This window comes from Vigna radiata, chromosome 7 (genome assembly GCF_000741045.1).
Source record: "Vigna radiata var. radiata cultivar VC1973A chromosome 7, Vradiata_ver6, whole genome shotgun sequence".
NCBI classification, from domain to species: domain Eukaryota; kingdom Viridiplantae; phylum Streptophyta; class Magnoliopsida; order Fabales; family Fabaceae; genus Vigna; species Vigna radiata.
Window position 1 is genome coordinate 50798198 of NC_028357.1, and position 24874 is coordinate 50823071.

General features: G+C 34.1%; 2 protein-coding genes and 1 long non-coding RNA gene across 6 annotated transcripts; 1 reads left to right on the forward strand and 2 right to left on the reverse strand.

Annotated features, from left to right (window-relative positions):
* The first annotated feature begins 1705 nt into the window (after positions 1-1705).
* LOC111242092 lies at positions 1706-3611 on the forward strand. The gene is made up of 2 exons (XR_002668902.1): positions 1706-2303; positions 2722-3611. It is a non-coding gene; the product is annotated as an uncharacterized LOC111242092 (long non-coding RNA).
* Positions 3612-5886: 2275 nt separating this feature from the next.
* LOC106765546 (cx9C motif-containing protein 4) lies at positions 5887-17434 on the reverse strand. 3 transcript variants are annotated; one of them, XR_002668903.1, is made up of 3 exons: positions 17286-17389; positions 6718-6907; positions 6126-6252 (listed from the first exon to the last, which is right to left on the reverse strand). XR_002668903.1 is itself a non-coding variant. In XM_014650211.2 (2 exons), the coding sequence occupies exons 1-2, from the start codon at positions 17369-17371 to the stop codon at positions 6144-6146; spliced, it is 195 nt and encodes a 64-aa protein (XP_014505697.1). In that variant the 5' UTR covers positions 17372-17434; the 3' UTR covers positions 5887-6143. The 3 variants fall into 3 exon arrangements, 1 of the variants encoding a protein (XP_014505697.1); XM_014650211.2 differs by lacking the exon at positions 6718-6907 and having other exon boundaries at positions 5887-6252; positions 17286-17434; XR_002668904.1 differs by lacking the exon at positions 6718-6907 and having other exon boundaries at positions 6157-6269; positions 17286-17369.
* Positions 17435-20422: 2988 nt separating this feature from the next.
* LOC106765550 lies at positions 20423-24647 on the reverse strand. 2 transcript variants are annotated; one of them, XM_022784174.1, is made up of 7 exons: positions 24228-24647; positions 23650-23844; positions 23099-23215; positions 22841-22990; positions 21732-21790; positions 20954-21062; positions 20690-20807 (listed from the first exon to the last, which is right to left on the reverse strand). In XM_022784174.1, exons 1-6 carry the CDS (start codon positions 24441-24443, stop codon positions 21002-21004), a joined length of 798 nt encoding a protein of 265 aa, XP_022639895.1. In that variant the 5' UTR covers positions 24444-24647; the 3' UTR covers positions 20690-20807; positions 20954-21001. The 2 variants fall into 2 exon arrangements, with proteins under 2 accessions (XP_014505702.1, XP_022639895.1); XM_014650216.2 differs by lacking the exon at positions 20954-21062 and having other exon boundaries at positions 20423-20807; positions 24228-24643.
* Positions 24648-24874: the final 227 nt, after the last annotated feature.

The window sequence follows — 24874 nt, forward strand, 5'->3', positions numbered from 1 at the left end:
AAATGAATTTGAAGGTAAAGTTTGTGAAAATTAGTGTAGGATTCATTAATGTGACAGATTTAAAAAATTAGTTTAATTGGTAGAAATTAAAAATTACTAAAATGTCCCTAGTTATTAAAGTAATATAAAATGTTATTTTTTAATATTATATTTAAATGTAAAAATATTTATAAAGAAACCAAAATTATTAATAATTATTAAAATTAATTTTTAAATATTAAAAAAATTATAACATAGTAAAATAAATTTATTTTTAAATGTGGTATTTATTTGTAATATAATTTACATCAAGTAGTAAATTAATATAAATTAAAAAAAGTTGTATCTATTTTTTAAAATAAAATAAAAATTAAAGTATATCAAAACTTGAAAAAGTATAAATTATAATTTTACATTTAAATTTAAGAATTAAAAATAAATTTAATCTAAATATCATCCAAAAATTGCACCGAAAAAGTGTATGTGCAAGTTTGAGTATGAGATTTCATTCTACACTTGTGATAGTGCTCTCTCTTGGGAGCAGTAAAAAAGCACAACCATAATATAAAGACCATTCACAAAACCTGAAACTATGAGCTCTTTCAAACAACAATGATTTTTTCTTTCCTGAACCTGCATCATGAACCATGCAACAAAGCTTCTCTGTTTCATTTTCTTCTTAACCTTTCGAACCATTTCATGAACCACCTCTTCAATAAGCTTCGTACTCTCTTTCCTTGTAATTCTAAGGTATATATAACTTCTAAACTTTTCATTTCATACTACTCTATCAATCTTTATTCATGCTGATATATTTGCATCAAGGAATCAAGGCGTAATCGGAGAGAAGACACAACTGCCATGCAAAGAACCGATATGAAGCAAATATGTTTGCTGGATCCGGATACAAAAAAGGTTCCTTCCAAAAAAATGGAAAACGTGTATCTGGATACGGTGTTTACTGGAACCGGATACATCAACATGTCTTCTGTTTTTTGGTTCGTTTTCTTCATCCCGCTTCCTCCTCATCATCAAGCTTAATCTTCGTTATCTCCTCCACGACAACCACCGTCTTCAACCTGCAACAACCACTTAAATGTGTGCAAGAAACATTACCTCACATGAAAGATCTCCAGAGCTCCTATTCTCCACAGCTGGTACTCTTCAGCACAGAGAAATAACTCTTCGTGCAAAGTTCGTCTTCGTATTTGTAAACACAGTATGAGAAACTTCCTTCTCTCTACAAACACACTCCAAACTTATAACTTAACACGGTCTTTTTTTAATGATGTTCATAGTCAGACCTTCTTTTTCAAATTCAAACAAGAATCTCTCCTTTGTAGTGAATGGTTGTGTTAACCAGCGAATCTCGCCAACTACTTACAGTGTAATGAGCTACGAATCTGGTCAGCTACTTCCAGTGCAATGAGCTACAAAAGCAACCTGCAAAAGCCCATGGCCGTGATAGTGAAAACTGAAAATTCACATGGGGCAACGAAAGTAGAACTCGTGAAACCACAATGCATGCGTATTTTATATTAAGTTTCAGTTGGTCTTAGGAATCGATTCTTTAAACTTCAGAATCCAATATACTTTTACGTTAATATTATCCTTTTTTTATATTATGGAGTGCTCGACATTGTCTTGTAATATTTAATAATAATACGGGGTATATAAGTCATTGTATCTTAATTCATCGCAAATCTCTTCAAAATGGAGAGATGGGTTGAATAGTAGAATCAGTACAAATCAATGCATTTCTATCGTTGCAAATCATTGCAAATCACCGCAAACGAACAAGATTAATCTCGCATTCCATCCGTGCTAATTCCTAATAGTAAATCACCTCCAAACCAACAGGGTGTTAAGGTCAATCTAATATTGTCCTTCGAATCCTACTTACTGCACCCCAGGTTTTTACTTCTGCACCTCCCTAACTTTTGAAAATATCCATTCTACCCTTCAGTGAATAGTAAAATGAAATCCTAATTATACAATTCACTTTTTCACTCTTCTTCACCTTGTGTCTGCTTCGTCTTCACTTCCTCTGCACCTCTCTCCCACGGCTGTTGCAAATCTGTGCACCTCCATTGGGGTTTTTAATCAAAAGTTTCCGTCCTCCACTCATAAGCATCGCGAGTGAACCTGTATCTCCTCTCTTGCTTTCGTTTTCTTGTAGTTGCCCCTCCTCTTCGTGTTCGTGTAGGTGTGGTGTTCGAGTGTTGCTGAAAGGCTTTTTTTGAGAGAAGGTAGGCGGTCAGAGAACTGCACCTCCAAAAGTGGTTCGCTGCATCTGCGTGTCTTCCCTTTCGTTCTTTTATAAGGTAATTGTTTAAGATTTTGTACAAATGTGGGGGTGGAGGATCTGTTGGGGGAAAAATGTTGTTTTTCTGCTTTGTACAGAGGTGGGGGTGGAGGGGAGCTGAAGGAGATATTTTGGTTTATTTATAGGTTTTCAGATTGAGTAATCCGAATGTAGTTCTGAATTCGGGATTAAATTTCGGAATGCTCAACCGGCAAGCTACTAAATAAACCAACTTCGGATTACTCCTTCCGTAAGGTCATATTGGATTCGGAGAAAGAATTTGGATTGTTCTCTCCGAAACAGAAAAGTGTAAGGTTCCGAATTACTCATTCCGGAATTAGGTACCAGATTCGGAGAGGGCTTCAGGATTGTTCTATCTGGAATATACCAATAAAATGTTGTGTATTTTATCTTATTTGTTGTGGTTATTTTTGCAGGATTATGGCAAGGACAAGAGGTGCCGATACCGTAGGTGAAGGCAGTAGTGGCGTTGAAAGACAAAGACCCGTGGCATCAATTCGAAGAAGGAATCATTGTGAAGCTCTTGATATAGACCTCGTTAGCTGATCCTGCTGTAGTGGATTCTGTAGGTGTAGGTGGAGGTGAGGCTGTAGTTGTAGAACAACCGGCATTAAGGGTGAAGAGGTTAAAGAACGATTTGTTGGAGGTCCATTGGATACTTCTCTACTAGTGGACTATGTTGATCATGTGGCATTGAAGATATGGAATGGGGAGATTAGTAAATATAATTAAGTTTGATGTTGTTTTGATGGTATTGCATTTTATATAGTTTGACAAATACACTATGTGTAGGACCGAGGAGAACTGAAATTGGTGTCTCGTGGAAGAAAGTCGAGTAAACTAGATATTCTTGATGGGCATGTTGAGGAGTTTGTTCGAAATTCTAGGTTGTTGCCTTTATGTAACATCAGGTATGAGACAATGGACAAAGGCTTGTTATCATCATTTGTGGAGAGGTGACATAGAGACACAAACACATTTCATATCTCCATTGGTGAAATGACGATAACACTGGATGATGTTGATGCATTACTTCATCTTCTGATTAAGGGACAGTTTTGTCCATTTGTCACTTTGGAGTTTGTTGTCGCTGTACCAGTCTTGGTGGACTTGTTAGGTGCGAAAAGGTCAAATGTCACCTTAGAAATGAGGCATTGTCGGGGGCCACTTGTTAGTTTGGTGATGCTTGCTTTGCCCACACAAAACGATTAGGAGGTTATGCAACACTTTTACAAGTACTTTGTATAGAGATTGCATTTATATTTAATTTCTAAGTTATTCGAATGATGTGATGTTCATTTTCATTTATTATAGGGTTGAATATAAGAGTACTTCAAGAAATACGGTACTTATAGCTTTTAACAAAGAGAGGTCTCAATCACTACCAATAACTTTAGGAAATGCATCTCTCAAAAATAATCATGTTAGTCTTTTGAGTGTCCAGATGAAGTTATTCTCTTGTTTGCTTGATAACAACACAAAAGTTATTGAGATACTCAACCACGTTAAAGTGACACCTATTATCTCTAACAACCACAATCTATATTTGTTGATCTTGTATGTGTTATCTATCAATAAGATGATACTAAATGTATTTAACAACTTAACTACATCACGATGTGTCTAAAAGAAATCAATAACCACATCTGAATACTCAATGCATCTACTCTAGTGCAAATAGTTATCATGTTCTAACAAAATTATTAAGTACTATATTTCAATTCTACACTCCCTAAATGATCTTTTGTAAACATATCTTGCATTATAACTATGCTTGATTATTGTTGTGTTGTCTTCATTGTTTTCCTTTAATATAAATAATATGTTTGTTGACTTCTCTAAACTTTTAGTCATGTCAACAATCATAGATGGCTAATGTGTCTTTAATCTACCAATACAAGGATGACCAATTAAAATTTTTGACAAGTCAAAGTTGAGTGTCACATATTACCCATTACAACCATTCTCCATTATCAATTGGTTTTCCTTACAATTTAAAAGGACAAACATATTTCTTAATCCTAATTGTGCTAGACTACAAATCAAGCTTGTAGTTTCTATAATTTCAACCTGTTTATATTATAATAACACAAATGTCTTTTGTCCAAAATGTCTTGTAGTAGTGTGAGATCTTATAATCACAATAACAAAACCAAGACCAAAAGTTATATCTCAAATCCATTTAAGTTATCCTACATACCAAAAATCTCATTAGCGGTAAATAATACTGAATAATTTCCTTCCATCATTTCATATTCACTCAAACAATTCACAGTCTTCCATATAAAAAATCCGGTCAACTTCATCTGATACATTACAATACTCGACATGTAACATCAAATACACAACACAAAAAACATTTTAAAAAATTATTGGATCCAAAAATTTAATTTTGTAGAATATGCACACTTCTATCTACATAATTATGCAGAAAAATATACAATTTTTATTTTTAACGGTTAACTTTGAATTGATCTTGATACCTAAGTATCTTCTCCAAATATCTTTTGAACAGTTTAGACGATCTGTTTGACTTAGTACTTGAACTTCAATATAGTTTTTACACTTTGGACTACTCATCACCCATTGACTTCAACTCCCGACACATTATATAATTGGGTATTTGGTGTTAATCTTTGTATTTATGCTTTTGTCTTTCTTCATTTTATTTTATTTGATATTTTATTTACCTTTTCTACGTTTATAAATTATTTGGTGGCATATTGCAATTGGAAACATAGACTATGGTAGTGATACTATTTTAACAACAATCATTGTTCATTTTTTATATATACTTATTTTATTCAAATTGATTATATAAGAAAATCATCTCCAAGAAGATTTTCTTAAAAGGTTTTAGAATCAGACTAATAAGATTAATCACACAATGACATTGAACTTTTTGGAGAACATGTAAAAAACTCTTCGTTTAGTTCATGTGTGTTAATAATGAAGCAGGTCAAACAAAAAAGAATAATTTAACAAATTTATATTATATTTCTTTTTGAAGGATATACGTTTTTCTTGCTTATTTTTCCAGAGAACCAACCAATTATTACCAAATGAAATATATTATCCCATATTTAAAAAAAAAATGAAAATGGGATTTTTAGAAAGTGACGATAATATTCATAATTCAATATTTCATTATGTAAATATTTTCTCACTTCATATTGACATGACTTATAATTAATATATGACTATAATATCTACTATAATTTGGTAGTATGTATAAAGAAAACTTGTCAACTCGTAGAAAAAAAAATGAAATCGATTTTCTTACAAATTAAAACCAACTTATAGATAAGTTTAAAATCAAATTATGTATAAATGAATAAGAAATGACTTCTACGAATTATTATTATTATTATTATTATTATTATTATTATTATTATTATTATTATTATTATTATTATTATACATACACACTAATTTTAACTGATAGAGAAATTAATTTCGCTTTCTTATTTTTCTCTATAATAAATGCTAATTAAAAAGTTTCTTAAATAATAAAAAAGGATTATTTGCATCGTGCTAAAGGGATCAGAGTACATTTGGATATTGAATTGTTATACAACTTGTTGAAAAAAAAAATACAAAACATTGGTACCACAAATAATAATTAATTTTTACTCTTATTGTTGATTACTGCTTACTGTGAAATATAAATCTAAAATCTATAATAGCAAGAAGAGAACAGTAAGCGAGGTACATCGATGAGTAGCCCTTCATTTTTGTTTCTTAATTTATATTTCTTCTTTCACTCATCTCAACCATTCTTCAATTAATGGATTGAGTAGCGTTATCTACGCAGTTGCAACTTGGTCATTACATAAACTTATCCCTTAGGCTTTTGCTTCAAAAGTCCGGAGAGGGAAGCGCAGTGAGTTGAATTATAATTGCATTTGGCACAGCAGGAATCCAGCAGCTCAATGACTTTAAGGCACCTGCCAAAATGAAATGCCTTTTAGAGAGACATCTGCCAACTACTCCATGTTTATGAAATTAGATGCAACGAAAACACAATGATCTTCCCAACTACGTATACTAAGGTTTTAAGAAGTTACATGTAATAATAAACTGCAGTACATGCGTCCGAAATTATGTAAGCTTATATTTTTTAACAGACCAAGATCCTATGTGATAAGTGTCACAAACAATAGATTTTTCGAGATGTAAAAGATCACTGTCCTTATAGTGTATTACACAAGTTCTTAGGATACAACAAAATTTTTCAAAAATTTCTGAAAATCTCAAACTATTAATGATTTCTAAAGAGAGTATAAAATAAATCAGGATTTTCTTACAAGAAAAGAAAAAAAAAAATGAGAAGATGCGAAAAAATAAATTTTGGTGTATTTTAGAATGAAACAAGTGCTCTATCTATAGATGCCGAAAAGGAATGATCCAACCTAAAAAAAACGACTTGCGGAAGAAGCTGCCGAAACACTCCATGCCTTGCGGGAGAAAATATCACAGAAGATAATATCCGAACCAATTCCCGAACCTTGCGGGAGGATATTTGACGAAGGAGAGAGAGAAACTCAACCTTTTCGTAAGACTTTTTGCAATACAAATATAACAAACCTCCGGCAGCGTACCCTGTTTGGTTTATTGGCAGTGTAAGACGTTAGCTTATATGGCTTTCGTTAATTTTATCAGAAGTTTTGTTAGAAACGCAAGTCCCTTATGATATGAGTATTCAAACACACTAATAGGCTGTGTTTTTTTTTTCATACTGGAAACTCTAAATCGATGTTCCCTCAAAAGTTAAAAACCGTTGCTTCTCACATTAAGATGCTTTGAACTGAGTAAAACATCAATTTGAATAAGTTGTCAATCGGGTGCAAAAATGGCACTGTTTAGGGATAATTCATGCGAGGGAGGTAAACCAGTTATGTTGCCTCCTTTATAATGTGACCTCTAATTATGTTTGTTTCTCACATATTTATATGAAAAAAAAAAATCTTACCTCCACTTAGAACACAAATCATAAAAAATACATTCTGATACCCTAATTCTCCTAAAAAGGAAAATAGGAAAACTAGGAAATCTTGAAAAAATAAAATAAAAGATTATGTATCTATTTCCTCTAATTAGGAAGATTCTAAAAGATATTATCTCAAATTACAACACTCCCCCTCAAGCTGGATCATACAAGATAGTATGAATCAAGCTTGGAATAGACAAACTCAATAAACCAACTTGGACAAACTTCAACTTGGACAACAATGGACGAGGGCGAACTTCAACTTCGGGATGGTGACTTGCAGCAGCAAACAACAACAAACTACAAGAACAGATGAAGGGCTTGCAGTGGCGAATAGCAACAAACTGCAGGGACTGAATTGCCATCAATAGTGGCGATCAGCAACAAAACTTCAAGGGACTTAACTGCCCTAAACAACAACAAAACTTCAGGAAACATCTGTCCTGCAAAGGTAAACAACAACAGACCTGCAGGGACTACATTACCCTGCAGCGGCTGGAACTTTCTCCCTCCTCACGATTGAAGAACAGAACATGAAAGTGGAAGAACTGGTGAGAACCGATCCGTACGAGGGACAAAACTGAATCCCATAACTTCGAAAGAGTCAATTCAGCGGGCGGTCTTATAGAACAACTCTCAGTGAGCTGTTATAACAAAGCATTGGCAGAAACCAAAAAACACCATGGCATCAAAAGGCCAAAGACAGGTTGGAGGTCCAAAGTTCTCTACTGGACTACTCCTAAATGGTGATACTTCACACTGTATCACAAGAAGTACGGGCTAAACTTTAGCCCAAGAAGGAAGTTCTCTTTAGGGGTTGAAAAATATTTCCCCTCAGACAAATTCTGGAAGTATAGCTTATAGCTAGGTCAGATTCAACTCTGGAAGTATAGCTTATAGCTAGGTCAGATTGAACTCTGGAAGTATAGCTTATAGCTAGCTCAGATTGAACTCTGGAAGTATAGCTTATAGCTATGCCAGATTCTGGAAACACAATTTTGTGTAGCTTTTATCAAAAGTAGAAGTGCCCTTCCCCTCTGGATGAGCCACCTATGGCTTTTTCAGATTCTAAGGAACATGCAAAAAACATCTTCTCTGCAACATGGAAAAGAAGAGGAAAAAGCTTTGTCGGGAGAAGAGGATGAAGAATCCTTCGGGAAAGAGGCAGAAGATGACGATCTTCCACCACCCATCACCAAAAGCAACGGCTAGTGCACTTCACAGAAATAGACTCCCCTTCATGCTACAGGCCAACAAGCCAATGGGACATCACACTTGCAAGAAAGAATCACAACAAACACTATCACCCAAGAAGTTACCGAAACGGGTTTTGAGAACGTCCGAGAAACGGACAATGAGGGAAAATGAAAGGCCAAGGCTCCCTACAGATTTGGAATCGGAAGCCTTCTTCACAATTTTTCAACAAATCAATTTCCAGGTGCAACTGGATGGCACCTTTCAGGATGGAGAAGAAAATAGCGGAAGTAGTGGAGGTAGGAATAACCATTGACTGTGACGGTAGTGACGACGACTGACTGTAGCGGTGGTGGCTGACGGCATCAGAGAGATTAGCAAAGGACAGTGGTTGCGAAGTGGAAACACACGGTGACACCCTCTCCTCCTCGCGGCTGAGATGGATCTTCCTCAACCCGTCGACAAAGTGTGTTGCGAGGAAGACGAAGATTCTGTGAAGCAACAAAGATGGTAGCAATGGCAGCTATGGGAGGTCAGAACAGAGAGGAGGAGGTCCGGCGAGTCGACCGGAAGCGTCGCCATGTGATTCCGACACCGGGACAGCGGTGTAATGCCCCGGCAACTTACAGGGACTGCTGACTGCCCCTAGGCTAAGCACGCTTAACCATGGAGTTCTTATGAGTTAGGCTACTGAAAAGCAAATGCATTTGTTGATATGAGTAACCAAATCAATTCCTTTAAGTTATCCTTCAACTGTATAGTCTCATACCTATACAATCTCCAGATCCCTCTCATTCCGTTGTATGTTCGATTCGTCCATGTACCCCTTCCACTGGAAGCCTACCAGGAGCCGCTCCTTGTCCGTGCCCCCTGCACCATACCTCTTGCACCGGCGATCACTCCCCGCCCTCGTCAGTGCCCGGGTGTCACAAGCGGCACGTGACAAACACGCAAACGAGATCTGACGGAGAGAGGAGGCACGTGACGGCGCGTGCGGAGGAGTCTGAGACGGACTGCGGCGGTGTTAGCCATCGCTCAAGGAGGTGGCCCAGATCCACTGGTCATCGGACGAAAGTGCGACGGTGGCCGGCAGCGGCTATCGGACTGATTTGGTGCTCGTGGCGGCGCATGAATGAGAAGTAGCCATCGGAACCAGCGCGGTTGGCCTTCGCTCGAAGAGACGATCCAGATCCGCTGGTCATCGGTCGAAACTGCGACGGTGGTCGGTAGCGGACGGTGGCTGACGGTGAAGAGCGGCAGAGCACAGCAAAATAGACAGTGAAGGCAGTGCCTTTCTTGGGTTCTTCGAAAAGAAGACTTTCGGTCTCTTTGATTCAACTGGTAGTCAACACGAATGCCAAAAAAGAGGAGCCAAAATTGATTGGCCATCAACAGAACTAAAGTACCAGTTTCAACTACTGGAGAGGGAATCAGTTCAAATCCCACTCTAATCTCAAACAAACTCTGTATTGGGTAATACTGGAAAAAAAAAGGCTAGAACTTGACTAAGGCAATTGAAACCATTAAAAACAGATGTTAAAGAGATTTTTAGGTGGCCGCTGGCGGCCATGACGACAGACAGCAAAGACAGCGGAAGCGGATCAAATAAGCTCTGATACCATGTGGAAAATAATACTGATTTATTATTCAAATCATAAAAAATACATTCTGATACCCTCTATTTGTAGTAATTTAATTCTCCTAAAAAGGGAATTAAAGAAACTAGGAAATTTTGAAAAAATAAAATAAAATAAAAGATTATGTATCTATTTCCTCTAATTAGGAAGATTCTAAAAGATATTATCTCAAATTACAACAATAACATCTATTACTTACAAGGACTTCAACAATAAAGGAAGAAATAAGATCTTCATCCTGAACAACAATTTTTTCTGCAAGATTTCTTAAGATCTCAATATTAATAATAATAATAAATCATATTTTATATTCTCCCTTAAAGCAAAATTAATTTATTGTGGAACCTAATAAAGTTACTTAAGATTTCAAACTGAGATCTATCATTCAAATAAAAATTGAATGAGATTTTAAGATCTTACATCCTACATGACATGACTTACCAAAAAATAATGTAAGATCTCAAGATAATATGTTAGCTAGATGCTCGTAGTGTTTAATTCTCACGTATTTTTCATCTCAGATTTTTCTCTCTTCAACCATTGTTTGGTGCCACTGGATGAAACAGGAAAAGCAAAGTAAACAAGGCAAAGCTAAAGGTACAATAGGAAGGGACAAACAATAAAAGGAGAGTAAGTTATAATACGGTGAGGAATGTAAGAGCACGAGAAGAAACTTGAGGCTCGTCTAAATGTCTAAATCACTTGGGTCAATAGCAAGATCATGGGGTGATCGTTACTCACTTTAAGCATAAATCAGGGGCGGGTATAAACGAATCTTGTATCTTTGGGGCAAAAAGAGTAGAGACAACAAAGTCAAGCAGAGGAGAAGGGAACACCTAAGGGAAAGATTTTGGATCAATTAAAGGAGCAAGAGGTCATAAAAAAAATTTGTATCTTCAAATAAGGTAACATTTATGGAGACAAAAATTCCCGAGTAGTGAGTGATTAATAGTGATAACCATTTTCTACATGAGTGTCCTATGTTGATGTGATCTTCCAAGGTTCTCATCACCTATGACTAGTGAAGAAACACTTGGCATGAATAATATAACCAAAGTCAGGAAGACTAATAGAGGAACGTTGCAAAAAGGGATCCTCGGGATATAATATGTAATGAAGAATCCAGTTATTGAGAACAAAGAATGACATCCAATTTATCAAATTTCCAATGGTAAGTACAACATTGCCCCAAAATTTTGAAGGTTCATTAGCATTCAACAACGTAGTATGTGACTGTTGTCCACAATATGTCAATGTTTTCTTTTGGTTAAACTATTCTGTTGAGTTGCAAAAGCAACCAGATTGATGTATGAATCCAAGTAAGGTCATAAAAACAGGAACAAAAAAATTCTTTGGCAGTCATTTTGCAAATTACAAATAACCTTACCGATTTAGATTTTGATTTCTGAACACCTGTTTGGAAATTACGAACAACTCAATGAGAAAAATCGCTAAGATAACATAATCCTAAATTACTAAGAGAAAAGGAATATAACTGAGAACCCAAACATCAAAAGGATGCTAGGCTTGACTGAGAAGACGAGTAAAGGAAGCTCCAGCATGACTTTCCATGCCATCATGTTTCACACTCTAACTGGAGATAAGATGCCACTGAACTATTTCAAATTTAGATATCCAAACGAGGATTAAACAAATGACGAGACACATCGGCTTACATATAGTGGATTCAAATACTTACTCAACATAGTACTTAGTATAGACCGTGCTATTCAAACCCAACTCCAATAACCCATCCCACAATCCAATTTTGTATCAAGAAGAAATACTTGAGATTGAAAATAGAGAAATATAATTCGAGAGGGCTTATAGGATCCTTTTCATGTTCTACTATTTATATTAATAAAAAGTTGATGGAGTAGGGAGATGAAAGGTCAAGAGACTGACCTAGACAACTAAGTACAATAAATAGAGATAATCCACACACTACTTCCTACTTTAGTCCTTTCGACTTCACTGATCATAAATAGACTTAATAATTATTCCAACACTCCTCTCAAGCTAGAACATACAGAATGTATCTACTAAGTTTGGAACAAATAAACTCCATCCAAGGTTCCCTTAACCGAAACCATAACTGAAGGTTATGGCATAATTTAATGATCAGCTCAACTTGCTTATAAAAATTAAATTGATTAGGAAACAATAAAACATAATTTAATAATAGTAAGGGAAGAAGTGGTATCTAACCAATGCCAGTGGCTTGTATTTGGAATAACGAAGTTGATTAATGCACACTTTTGGGTGATGACAAGTTAAAAAACAAAGAGAGATTACTATTTAGGTTATGTGAGGCACCAAAACTCGATACCCAATAATGTCGACCCAGAGGGACCAAGAGAGAGATAAAGCATTGTGGGAATAAGAAATAATAGAAAATGAAGAGGCTTGCAAGGTTTCCATGAGGAGAGGAATGAAGACAACACTAGTTCGGTGCATAGACCCCACATGCCAACTAGATTATTAGAAAATCACAAATCTAAAAAGAATACCTAAATACCCACAAAATCATGAGACCAAACATCTAGTACAATGTGTAACCCACAACCTAAATTTGTCACATCCAAACTAGGAATGAACTTGGTGAGCCAAACAACGGTGCAAACAAAGACTTGAATGGCAATGCTTAGACCCCACACACCAACTAGCACATGAGAAAGATGGCAGACATAAAAGTGAAGATATGCTCCTCCAGTAGCATCGTTTAGGGAAGGGTTGTCCAATTGGTTTTAAACCTCCATGTTATGTTGCCTTGGACAACTATTGGAAATACTCAATGGATTTAATGGTCACAACAAAAAACCTATGGACAACTTTTTAAAATTTCAAATGAACTAGAGATAATGTTAATTTACATTATATAAGAGGGATCAAAACTTATTTTATAAACTGGTCTTGTGATGATGGACTAGGCTACAAGGTTGACAGGTGTTATGCATTTCATGGTCTTCCTTCTAGATTTATTGTTGTTGTTCAGACTAATCCTCCCTTAAAATCACCTAATGGGGATCCTCTTTCATCCGATATTACTGACGACTCTATTATTTTCAGCAACTTGACTCATGAGCCACAAATCACATTACTGGTAACAATCTTTGTTTTACTCTTTATACTTTTTTAGGATTCGTGCTTGGAGAATCTTGGATTTTTAGGATTTTTCTCTCTTATTCGTTCATGACTTCTTCTACTACCTCTTTTGACATTTCTTCTATCACTAGTGCATTTGACCCGTCAATATATACTTTTTCTCCAGTGACAAAGATGACTTTTGTTAGTTTACTTATAGTCATGGTGTTCAACAATGGCCTCTTTATCAACTACATGTCAACAGTGTGTTCCTTAACGACGATTTGCAAGAAAAGATTTATATGGAACAATCTCCCGAGTTTGTTGGTCAGGAGGAGTCTTCTGAGTTAGTATGTCATCTTCACAAATTATTAACAATTTGATATCACTTGAGTGTAAAAGCAAATATTTTCACTAAGTCTTTACAGAGATTAAGAATTGATTATATTTGTAACAAACTTGGTACATAAAATTTGTACGCACCAACTTGAGGGAAAGTGTTAAATATATTAGATTATTAGATATCTTATCTTTCTTTATTTTTTAGCTTTAGTTAGTTTGTTATTATTCCTTATTTGTATTTTAGGCTTAACCTATATTTCTTTTGTTATAAATATAGTACGTGCATATTCAATAAAATAGAGATTAGTCTCATATATAGTTTTTACTATATTGAACACATCCCAAAATGTCTCAACACCTTTTTGATGTACATCCTTTGAAATAGAAAGAACTACATCTAAACTCAATCTTTCTTGATCAACATCTCCAAAACACCTCTTCTACACTCATATCCTTCATTTCAAATCTGTACCAAGCAGTGACTTCAATATTTTGATATCAATCCTATCTCGAGATGTAATCAACATGTCATCTATATACAACAATAGGTAAACAAAACTCATTCACCATTCTCCACCTTTTTATGATAGATGCAAATATTGTTTTAGTCTATACAATTATCTCTCCAATTTACACACATAAACTTTACCCCAGCTCTAAAACCTTTCAACTAACACATCGGAGTCTCTCCATCTAAATGGCCACATAGAAAGGTCAACTTAATGTCCAACTGTTCAAGCTCTATGTCTTAACTTGCCATAAGAGAAAACAAAACTCTAATGGACATGTGTTTGATTACTGAATAGAAAGCTTTGTGAGTATCTCATCTCGGCTGAGATCATCGTATCCATACTGTCCTTTTCAGTTTCAAAAACATATTCTCTCTATTAGATTTTATTTCATTTACTCACATCACAAACTTCATTATGGTACCATTGTCAAATTTTCGAGTCTGGACCTCATGATCTGCCAAAATTCACAAGATTTCAATGAGGACATAGTTAATCCAGATTGAGAACAACAAGACTCTCTCCTTTGGATTTAAATTTTGTCTTGTCCTCCACTTCAGATTCAATACTTCCGCACTTGCTTGAATGTGTTCATTGTTGGAAAATTTGACAAATACACAACTTCTTCCATGTCAACTTGAGCAAAATTGTGTCAACTTTAATTTGTGCAACACAGTTGCAAAAAGGAAATGGGGGCCATGTCTAAGTATATTAACAATGTAAAGCTATTATTAATTATTTGATGTCTACCAGAGATCTTTTTCTCTCTTTTCTTAATATACTATAGTTGACTATAGTTGACTTGTTATCTCTGCATTGTGTAGATGTGTGTTTGTTATTGTTGAATATAATGAAAACTATATATGAGATTAATCTTCTTTGTATTGAATATATACATAAAGTACTTTATTTATAATAGAAAAAATATAGACTAAACTCCAAATACAAAAATAGAATAATAACAAATTAACTAAAAATAAAATATAAAGATAAGATATCTATCTAAAATATCTAATAATATAATATATCTAATAGTTATTATTGTAAAACACCTTCTTTTCCTTTCTATTATGTACAACTATCAGTTTCTGTTGCATTTAACTGAAGACTGCATCTATAAATACATATTGAACATATGATTCAAAGTGAGTGAATAGAAATAAAAATCATTTAGTTCATCATTCACTCTTTCTCTCTCTCCTCTATTCAAATTATTTAAGATGGTACCCAGAGCATTATTTCACTGATCCAGATTCTTAAAAGCTCTCATTGATTTAGTTCTTGTTCCACCTTGCAATTGCTTCCGCTTCAGTTTATGGTGGTTTGAATCGGTGCATTATTCCAATGCATCACTATTCTCAGTTCATGAAGTTTCTTTGTACTACATTCTCCGTTCAGCTTCATTCCAGTTTACTCTCGGTCAATCAATTAACATGTTCTATAATCAATCATTCCAGAGAGACAACTATTTTTCAAAATTCAGTTAAGATAATCAACAACTTGATTTAATCAATTAAATGCGATAGCACCAATTTTTAATTAGTGTTTTTAAAGCTTCATAACTTTTGCAATCATATAGAGCGTAATACATTGAGATTAGCAATCATATATGTGCTTTTCTTGTGATTTGGTAAATTCTTTTCAATCCTACGGTTGTTGATTTGTATCAATATTGTTTTGTGGTATTTGTAACAAGAGTTGATAAAGCATGTATCCTCCTGGATGATCAAGAGTAGATAAAAACTTAAAATCCTTTTGTAAGTGAGATTTGTGGTATTGTTGTCTTGTGTTTGTAATTGTTGTTTTGTTTTGAACCAACATTTATTTAATTGTGGAACCAGTTTTTCAAGGGAGAAAAAGTTGAGAACTGAATGTAGAATTGGATGGGTCTTAACTAGTATAAATTTGTTGAGTGATCTTTCCCTTGCTTTATCTCTTCCTTGGTATTGTTTTTCAATTCTTGTATCAAATGAATTCTCAAACTAATTGCCTTTTGGAAAGAACTTAAAGAAAGATATTCTTTCCAAAAAAAGTTTCAAAATCAATTCAAACCCCTCTTGGTTTAACAAAAATCATATAAACTTTTTCTCACACTAAGTGCACGAGCGAATGGTGTTAGAGCCGATCTCATTTTGCATTCATGACAAGTTCTTGCAAGAAGATGGGTATCACATCCAAGATTAAGAAGTTTAATGAGAAGAACAGTTTAAACTTATGGAGAATCAAGATGAGAGTCTTGCTCTCAAGGATCAAGGGATGTGGACACTGCTTTTCAGAAGCATGTCGCACATAAAGAGACAAACTCCAAAGCAGATGGAGAAGAATATTCATTCAAATATCTTTCTACGAGATTTAGACGAGGTATTTTATGAGGTTGCAGAGGGGACGCGCGACTAACTACTAATTGAAAGGTGACAATCTCTAATAAAACACCATTGGACTGCCATATAAAAATTGGACTGCCATTGATACTGGTTACATGTACTAAGCACAAAAAATTGACATGCAAGACCTAAGCAGTTTGTCTTACTTGATTACAAATAGGGAAAACCACCCTCAGCAACTGAAACGATTTGCCGAATACATAAAAAATTATAATCAAGAAACATAAGGAAATCATTTAAAAGTTGGCATCTATTGTTGAAACTTCCCTCTCGTCTACTAACTAAGATATAACCTCAAATCTTAAATTAGTAATCCAATGTATTAGATCCTATTGTTGGAACAACCTAAATATAGACACATAATGTTTCATTTGTAAGGGGTCTAAACGATACTTTGCACAGTTAACCAATTGGTAGTTTTAGCAGCAATCATTTCCTACGCCAGACTAGTAAACGAGAGAGAAAACTTGCAATCACAATACTAACAAAATGAAACAAAGAAATAATGTCATTTTATCTTTAATTCGTTTTTCTTCTTCAACAAGCTTTGGTACAAAACAATCAGTATTAACTGAGGGTGCTGATTGCAATTTGTGGTTATTGCGAGACCATGATACAAATGTTCTCCTAGTTTACACCTACGCTTCAATCGACGCTTTGTTTGGAAAACTGTAAGGAAATTTTATGAAACCATCACAGCAAAAAGGAATAGACAGATTGCACTTTTGTTACACTGTTCCACATCGGTAAAATAAGAAACCTAATGGTTTCGACGTTTGAGAATCAAACAAAAAGAGAAAAGTGAGAAATGCAGAGAGATAATTGGTTAAAAGAGCATACTTTTGTGGAAGAAAGTTGTTCTTGGAGAGGCAAGCTTGAATGTCACAGGCCTCTTTCTTGCACGGTTCCTTGGTTGCCTGCGCCATTGCACCTCTCACTGATGCTTTATGTATTTATATTATAAATAAAAATTGTATTTTACAACTCTCTGTAGGCAAATTCTTCTGTATCTCTGAATATTGAAATTATCACTTCTACTTTTTTTTAAATTATATATCCTCAAATTTAAAAATACTTTTTGATTGTAAAATCTAAAAGAATTTCTATATTATAAAATATGAAAATCATTTAATATTTTTAAATTATATAAAATTATATAATTCAGAAATTATTTAAAAATAAATTAATTAATCAAAAAAATATTCTGAAAATTAAAGAAAAATTATATAAAATAAAAAATAAATTTCAAATTATATAATTAAAAAATAAAAAAGACCTTCAAATTGTAAAATCAAAAAGTCATGTTATTTTCTCGCTTTCCATCTCCTCATCCGCACTCGAATGCTAGTTATTCCAGTCTATCTTTCAGTCAATCATTTTCTCTTTACTTTTAAAATTGTTATTTTAATGTTGATGACTCTCAAAACTTCATAAGTATTGTCAGGCTAAGTGAGAAACTTCAACAAACCAGAAAAATATAAAACAATGATAACATGGATTCCCAAGTTAAATTAAGTTTCACATCTTATAAATTCAAGAATTTTTAATTGAATCTTTTTTAAATTATTATTGTCTATTAAGTAATAAAATAATTAAATTTTTTAACTGAATTTTGTTCATTTAATTTTCATGTGAAATGGATAATATGACAATTAATAATGTGATTCTTATCTTGTTTTATCCATTCATTTATTATTTCAGAATTTTATAATTATAATAATTAAAATAACTAATGATGAGACAAAATACAGTTACATAACCTAATTAATAGTATCCCGTTAATAAAAAAGTTAAAAAACTAATTAATAGTATCAGTTAATAAAATATTAAAAAATAAAAACTTATTTATTTTTTTAATATTTAAATGACATAATAAGTTTATTTACGCTCATCTTTCTAAGATGAATATAACTATTTTTAATTTTTTTTATTAAGAATAATTTGTAACCAACATAAATTTTGTATGTTGCTATATTTATGGTGGTTCAAAAATTAACATAAAAAAAGTTTATTTCATCAATCATAAAAAGTGTATCTTATAGATCATAAAAGTTTAATTAAATTTAAATTAAAAAGCTTTCAAATTTATTATACATTTAAAGATTAAATATGTTCTCTAGTCTTTCAATTATTAAATGTTTTGGAGTTTCATTCTTCTTTTGCTTCATAGGCCTGTTATCAATACAAACAATAATTATGTTGGTAAGAAAAAGCATGTCAAGATATGTCTTTCTCCAGTTGAGTCATGGTCATCTAAAAGATAGCTCAATGATTTCCACATCGCCTTCATCTCTTACAAAACGAGAGTGTCTTCTATAATACCATAGCAACTGACAGTCCTTGGAGACCGGAGACCGAGAGCAACAATGAAGATAATTTACTCACCGACTTGACTTTTGGACCAAGAGCTAACTTCACGAAAATGAGAACAATTGTGTTCCTATCAAACTTGGTAACAAAACATGCTTGGAGATTCCGAGGAAGACTCCGGCTTTGGTCACTGCAATTCATTCTAACAGAAAATCCGTAACCGGTCAAATCAGAAAGTCATTTCTGACAACGAAATCCCAAACCGATACTAGCGGTTCCATTTGCCTAGAGTAGCCATCTATGATTGATTCTACTCCAACATCTACTTTTGTAGGTCATCAAAGCTAGGTTGAAGATAATTTCTTAAGTTATCCGTTGCAAGAGACAGAAATAGAATCTCTATTCACTAGGGACGACAATGGTTTTCAGATTGCTTACTCATCATCGAGAAGGTTCACCAAAATGCACATACAAGAGCTGTTTTGTCAGATGAATATTGAAATATATTTTTTAATGGTTAAAACCATTTCGGTGTCCCTATTTTTGTAAGGTTTTTTCAAGGTGGTCCCCTTTTAAACTTTCCTACTTGAGTCTTTATAAATGCTAATTTCAAACAAATTAGCCACTGTCATTAAAAATCGTTAACCGTGTTAAAATACTACAGAGGTGGATAGATGACGTGTTTAATGTTTAACTTTCAGACAAAACGTGGCAGTGATTAAAATTTGATAATGATCATTACTCTATAAATTGTAATTAAAAAGGGAATTAGGATTGAGTTAAATAAAAAAGTGAATTAGGGTTGAGTTAAATAAAAAAAGGAATCAGGGTTCAATTAAATTGAAAAGCAATTGGGATTTAATCTCCTGCTCTCTCTGCCTGATCCCGACGGGACCATAAGTAATTGGTGTCCCTGGCTTAGGTGTTATGCGTGTGGGGTGGAAGAGAATAAAATGGTGATTGGGGTTGAGATTTTGTGCGTGTTACCCCTGTTAAAGCTGGGCCATGAGGGTAGAAGAAGAAGAACGATGAATTTGAGCGATTCTCTGCCGAAATCAATGGGGAAAAGGTGAGGTGTTTGGTTGGGCCATCTTGGCTTGGCAATGGAGATAGGAAAATGAAGAAAAGGATGTTTTGTTTTGTTGTAGTGTGTGAAGGTAATATTATGGAGGTAGCTTTGTTGATGAAGATTGGGCGTGGTAAGGGCCTGTTTTAGGTGATTAGAGGTGAGAAGGAGAGAGGTTGGCCATAGAAATTGCAACGGCTGAGAGAAACCAGATGAAGAACAACGGTGATAATAATGTGATAATATTGCCGAAACTCTAGATGGCTTCTTCTTGCAATGGCGTGAGGGTTTGCGTTGGTGGTGGTGGTGTAGACGATGGAACGTGATGAACTCTAATGACTATCTAAAAAATTGGAAAAAAGAATAAGAGAGGTTCATAGACATATTACTCTCACATCAGCATGCCACGTTTTAAAAAATTCACACATCATCTATCCATCTCTGCAGTATTTTAACACTACTAACGATTTTTAATTTGTTTGAAATTAACACTTATAAGGACTCAATTGGAAAAATTTAAAAGAAAAGGAACCACTTTGGAAAAACCTTACAAAAATAGAAACGCTTAAATAGTTTTAAGCTTTTTTAAAATAGAGAAAAGAAACCTCGGAAATGCATCATATTTATTATTAGAAGCCCATGTTCTAAATTTTCAGATTTGGACCTCTCGTTTCGGAAAAAACGGGAGAGGATCCATTCCCAATTAAAACACCTTTACAGGTGAATATAAAGAAGCAATTTAAGGCAATATCATTGGTTGTTATAACAATAATTACAAACCAAAAATAAGCACTACTCTCTCCCAGCCCACTCCTGTGCAGAGAATAATGTATAGACATGGATAAAAATGTCAATCGAGGTAGAAAAGCGTCACAATCTTCCGCAAATTTTTTGCTTCTTGACAAGTTTCCATGAGCAACCTACTATCATGGAAAGCAAAACAAATCACTTGCTGCACTTGTGAAATGATATCCATATTGCATAACCTGCGTGTGAAAAAATAAAAGGTAGAATAATGCACCAATTTTACTGCATTAATAAAAATCTGAAAAAAAAAATTAAAACAATTATTGTTGACCATATTGGCAATCAATACTAAACAGCTTATTCATCGAATTCACATCAGCCTTACAAAAACTGAACTTGCCCTACTGCTTGACCAGGGCCTAATTCGGATTAGCTACCTACGGAAAACCTTGAAATTGATATATGTATTGATTTTTAACATGTAAAACAAGTACCTACAAAATAACAGGTGTTACGAGAAAATTAGACGACACACTCAAAAGTTCAAGTACATAAATTAGTTTACCTCTGTTTTATTTTATTTTATTTCTCTAGTGGTTGTTGATAAACTTGCTTAAATTCGCTCCAAAAGCGACAAATTCTACATTCTGATAAAAAGAAAAAGTTTTGAAATAACATTGTTATGGATTGTTTCTAAATAGATTCGACTGTTCTGAAGTTAAGATGTGTATTAAACAAAAAGGAAATCTTGTTTTCACCGTGGATCTGTTAAGAATTGAGAATTCGAGTTTCATTCCTTACTTCAAATCAACAACATAAACTTTTACTTTCTCACATTATATACTTGGTTACTTTACAAGGGTTAAATTCTTTGTAAACAGGGAATTGTTACATTAGAAATTCCAAAATCAGCACTAAAACCAATTTACAATGTAGAACCCATTTCAAAATGCAATTTCCAAATTAGATGATTTATTCTTTAGTTTTTTTTTCCAGTAAAATAAATATTAAAGATGTTTGCACAAACTTTAAACTCAAACCCATAAAAAACACTACCAATGTGTCATCGTTAGGCTTGTATGTTAGTCTATGAGAGGTTTGTGAGTACAAAGTCTTCGCACCTATCACCCAAAAACGTAAGACAGAATAAAGCTAATACAAACCTGCTGGCTTCTATTAGAGGTAGATGATCATTGTGGGGCTTTTCTATGACATTTTTCACCTGCATATTCAACAAAATCATTGCAACAATTAGTAACCAAAAAACTGGACCAATCCGCTCGGCCACAACAGAAAACCTGGGAATATTCTAATAGACAAAAGTGGCATTTTCTATTTTGGATACTTAAAAAACAAAATTTGAAAATGATGTTTGATCCCAAAAATCCAACTGCACAAGACATATCCCTCAAAGAAGCCTTTTTCTTCAAACAAATCTCCTATAACAAAAGTAAAGAGTCTGTCATTTGACATATTCCATAATCCATCTTGATTTAAAATATTGAACACCATCACCAGCAAAAAAATATATTTATTTCAATACTTGAGTTTCGCTTTGAAAATGGACAGGTATTTTGCAATATTAGAAAAAATACCAAAATTGATATCAGCAGGCATGGTAAAATAATTGAAGCTAAGTTAATCAGGAATGTTTTTCAGGGAATATGCATATATAAATATTTATAAAACAAACACGAGGACGTAAGGAAACAATATTAATTACTAACACATCTGATGATACACAATTTGTCAGCACAGAAACAAATGACATTATCAGTTTGAATCTGCAATGTAGAAGGTCGCCAAGAGGTTCTGTACTTTCTGTTGAAAGAACATGGCCTTAGGCATAACAGTGGAGAAAACAGAGACTAACTATCGTGGAATAGATAATGACTTCATATGATGTCATGTATTAAAATGTGGTGGTATGATTGTAAAACCCAAAGCACAAACTCTTATTTGTAATAAGTATATCATTGGTCCCTCAGTGGAGAGGGTATACCTTGGCACAATGCCACTTGTTATAAGTAGCAGAAAATAGCTAGCTCTCTAACGGAAAATAAATTCTGAGTATGACATGAAAGAAATAAAGATATGCAATAAAGGAATCCTTTTACAACAAGGTAAATAGACATAGACAGAGCAGACAAATGTTCCTCGAAAATCTACCAGAATTAAAAATAAGCAAAGCAAAAAAAATAGCTTGTTTCTTTGAAAGGCACTTATATTGTAACCTTTGAAAGGTGTATAAAAACTTCAAACTAAATCTTACTTTGGACAATAGCTCCTGACTCTCGGGAGGCTGTTTGCTTAAACTTTGTGGTAATATAACTGTAAGCAACTCTGGTTTCTCTGCCCTTAAAGCACCTCGGATAACAGCAGCATTAGTCCCAGATGCTCCAGATGTATATATGTGATTTTTCTAGAAACAGATATGAAATTGAGACACAAGCATGTTTTTAACAAAAAATATTGAATAAAATTGTGTCCTAAACATAAGATATTCTCGAATAAAATAAAAGCATCTTACAGTTATAACCATAGCATAACTAAGAATCTCAATTAGTTCCTGGTGCATGAATCCCATGTTCCGTGTTCCAAAAAAGCCAATAGATCTAGGTCCTTGTTGTTGAATGGCCAATAACTCCTGTTCAAAAACAAATCTCAATTCAAAATAATGTACAACTTAATGTCAGGCAGACAACTGAGGTTGCAATAATTTAAGATTACGAACATTTGTCGGCTATGAAATGTCAAAAGTAAAGACACGCCAATAATATTCAAGTAGTAAGTGGCTTTACGTAAGTAAACCTCGTTAAGACATTTAGATATTCTTGAGGAAAAAAATCCACTTTGTAAAAGCATCTTTATACTATCATCGAATAATGTATTACAAAATTATTAAAGCAGCTTTACAATTGCAACCATTACCGATAAGCTCTAGCTTTTCAATGATATATCAACAAAAAATAAGATAATTAGGTTAAAGTCCTTACACAAACAGGTGATCAAATTGACACTGACTTTTTACAATTATTAAATCAGAGTCCGTATAAGCTCTGCATAAAAATGGTTACAAACCTGCAAATAATCAACATCAGGAACAGGTTTGAACTCTGATACACGAATTGACCCAGATCCTTCAACAACTGATTGGACCTGAGTTGGAATTTGTGTTGCTAGATCTTCATCGGAACCAAATAAGGCCAACCCCTTCTCCAATTCATAACTTGGGCTGTTTGTATCTGGATCTCTATTCATATGTCCATAAAGCCACTATACGAGTACATAAAAACAGAGTCCCTGGTAGTAAAAATTAGTGAACAACAACTGCCCACAAGCCACAAGGAATGACAACGATACAAGATCAAGATGACATGAGCAGAAGAAAGGAGGAAATAATAGTAATACTAACCTAATCACCACAAACTATTCCGGTACATGAAAATACAACTAGACTACACTTCACAAGTGTGTGCATTTTACAAGGCGGGCACTCGATGATACAATGAATTATCAATCAATCGAACTAATGCGTGATATAGTATTAGCTTTGAGTAATGGATTTCCAATAAAATGCAAAAGCAATAAGTTTTGAAGAGACAAGATAGCAAGGTTGCATAGATAAAATTGAGAAAGATGGGGCGAGAGAGAGATACCGTCCGTCTTGAGGGAGATGGTTTGGGTACGGGCTTCTTGCAGGTACCGACGCGTCCGTGATGAAACAGAGAGAGAGAGAGGGAGAAGCTGAAGAAGGCATTGATATTAGGGTTTGGTATGCTCTTGAAGGAATAGCAATGCGGAGAGAGATGAGAGGCGGTGACGATGGAGGAACTAGGGCATAGGTTCAGAGTTAGAGTCACTGTTGCACTCATTCCTTCTTCCTAATCCTCCTAAACTACTATCTTCCCTTTTCGTCTTCCTTTTCCTTTTTCCTTTTCCTCGATTTCTTCCTCACCTTTTTCTATTCTTTTGTTTCTTTTTCCACCTCCCCAACCTCTGCCTTTGCTTTCCTTCCCAATCCAATCCTAAACCAATGTTACCCTTTTCCTTCTCAAAACTGCAAAGGCTGAGAACCTCCCAACTGAGCACCTGGGCCCACTTGCTTTTGGACTTTATACTAAACAAACCCAAATATAAACCATACTTTTCGTTTTTACCGGATGTTGTTCCCTACACCTTTCTAAGTGGAACTTGTACCTCTCCATTAATTTAATTTATTTCAAAAATATTATACACTTTCTCACTATTTTCTTTTATTCCAAAAATACCCTACACTTTTCTACTATAAATAGCAATCTTTTTC

Bases quoted from the DNA above. Each gene is read 5' to 3' on its own strand.
- LOC106765550 (XM_014650216.2), bottom strand. From the start codon at position 24,443: ATGAGTGCAACAGTGACTCTAACTCTGAACCTATGCCCTAGTTCCTCC. The intron at 23,845-24,227 runs GTATCTCTCTCT...GTACTCGTATAG, and splicing joins CATCTCCCTCAAGACGGACG to TGGCTTTATGGACATATGAA. The intron at 21,791-22,840 runs GTAAGATTTAGT...TTGAATATGCAG, and splicing joins GTCAGGAGCTATTGTCCAAA to GTGAAAAATGTCATAGAAAA.
- LOC106765546 (XM_014650211.2), bottom strand. From the start codon at position 17,371: ATGGCGCAGGCAACCAAGGAACCGTGCAAGAAAGAGGCCTGTGACATT. The intron at 6,253-17,285 runs GTATGCTCTTTT...TCATTTTGGCAG, and splicing joins AACAACTTTCTTCCACAAAA to GTGCCTTAAAGTCATTGAGC.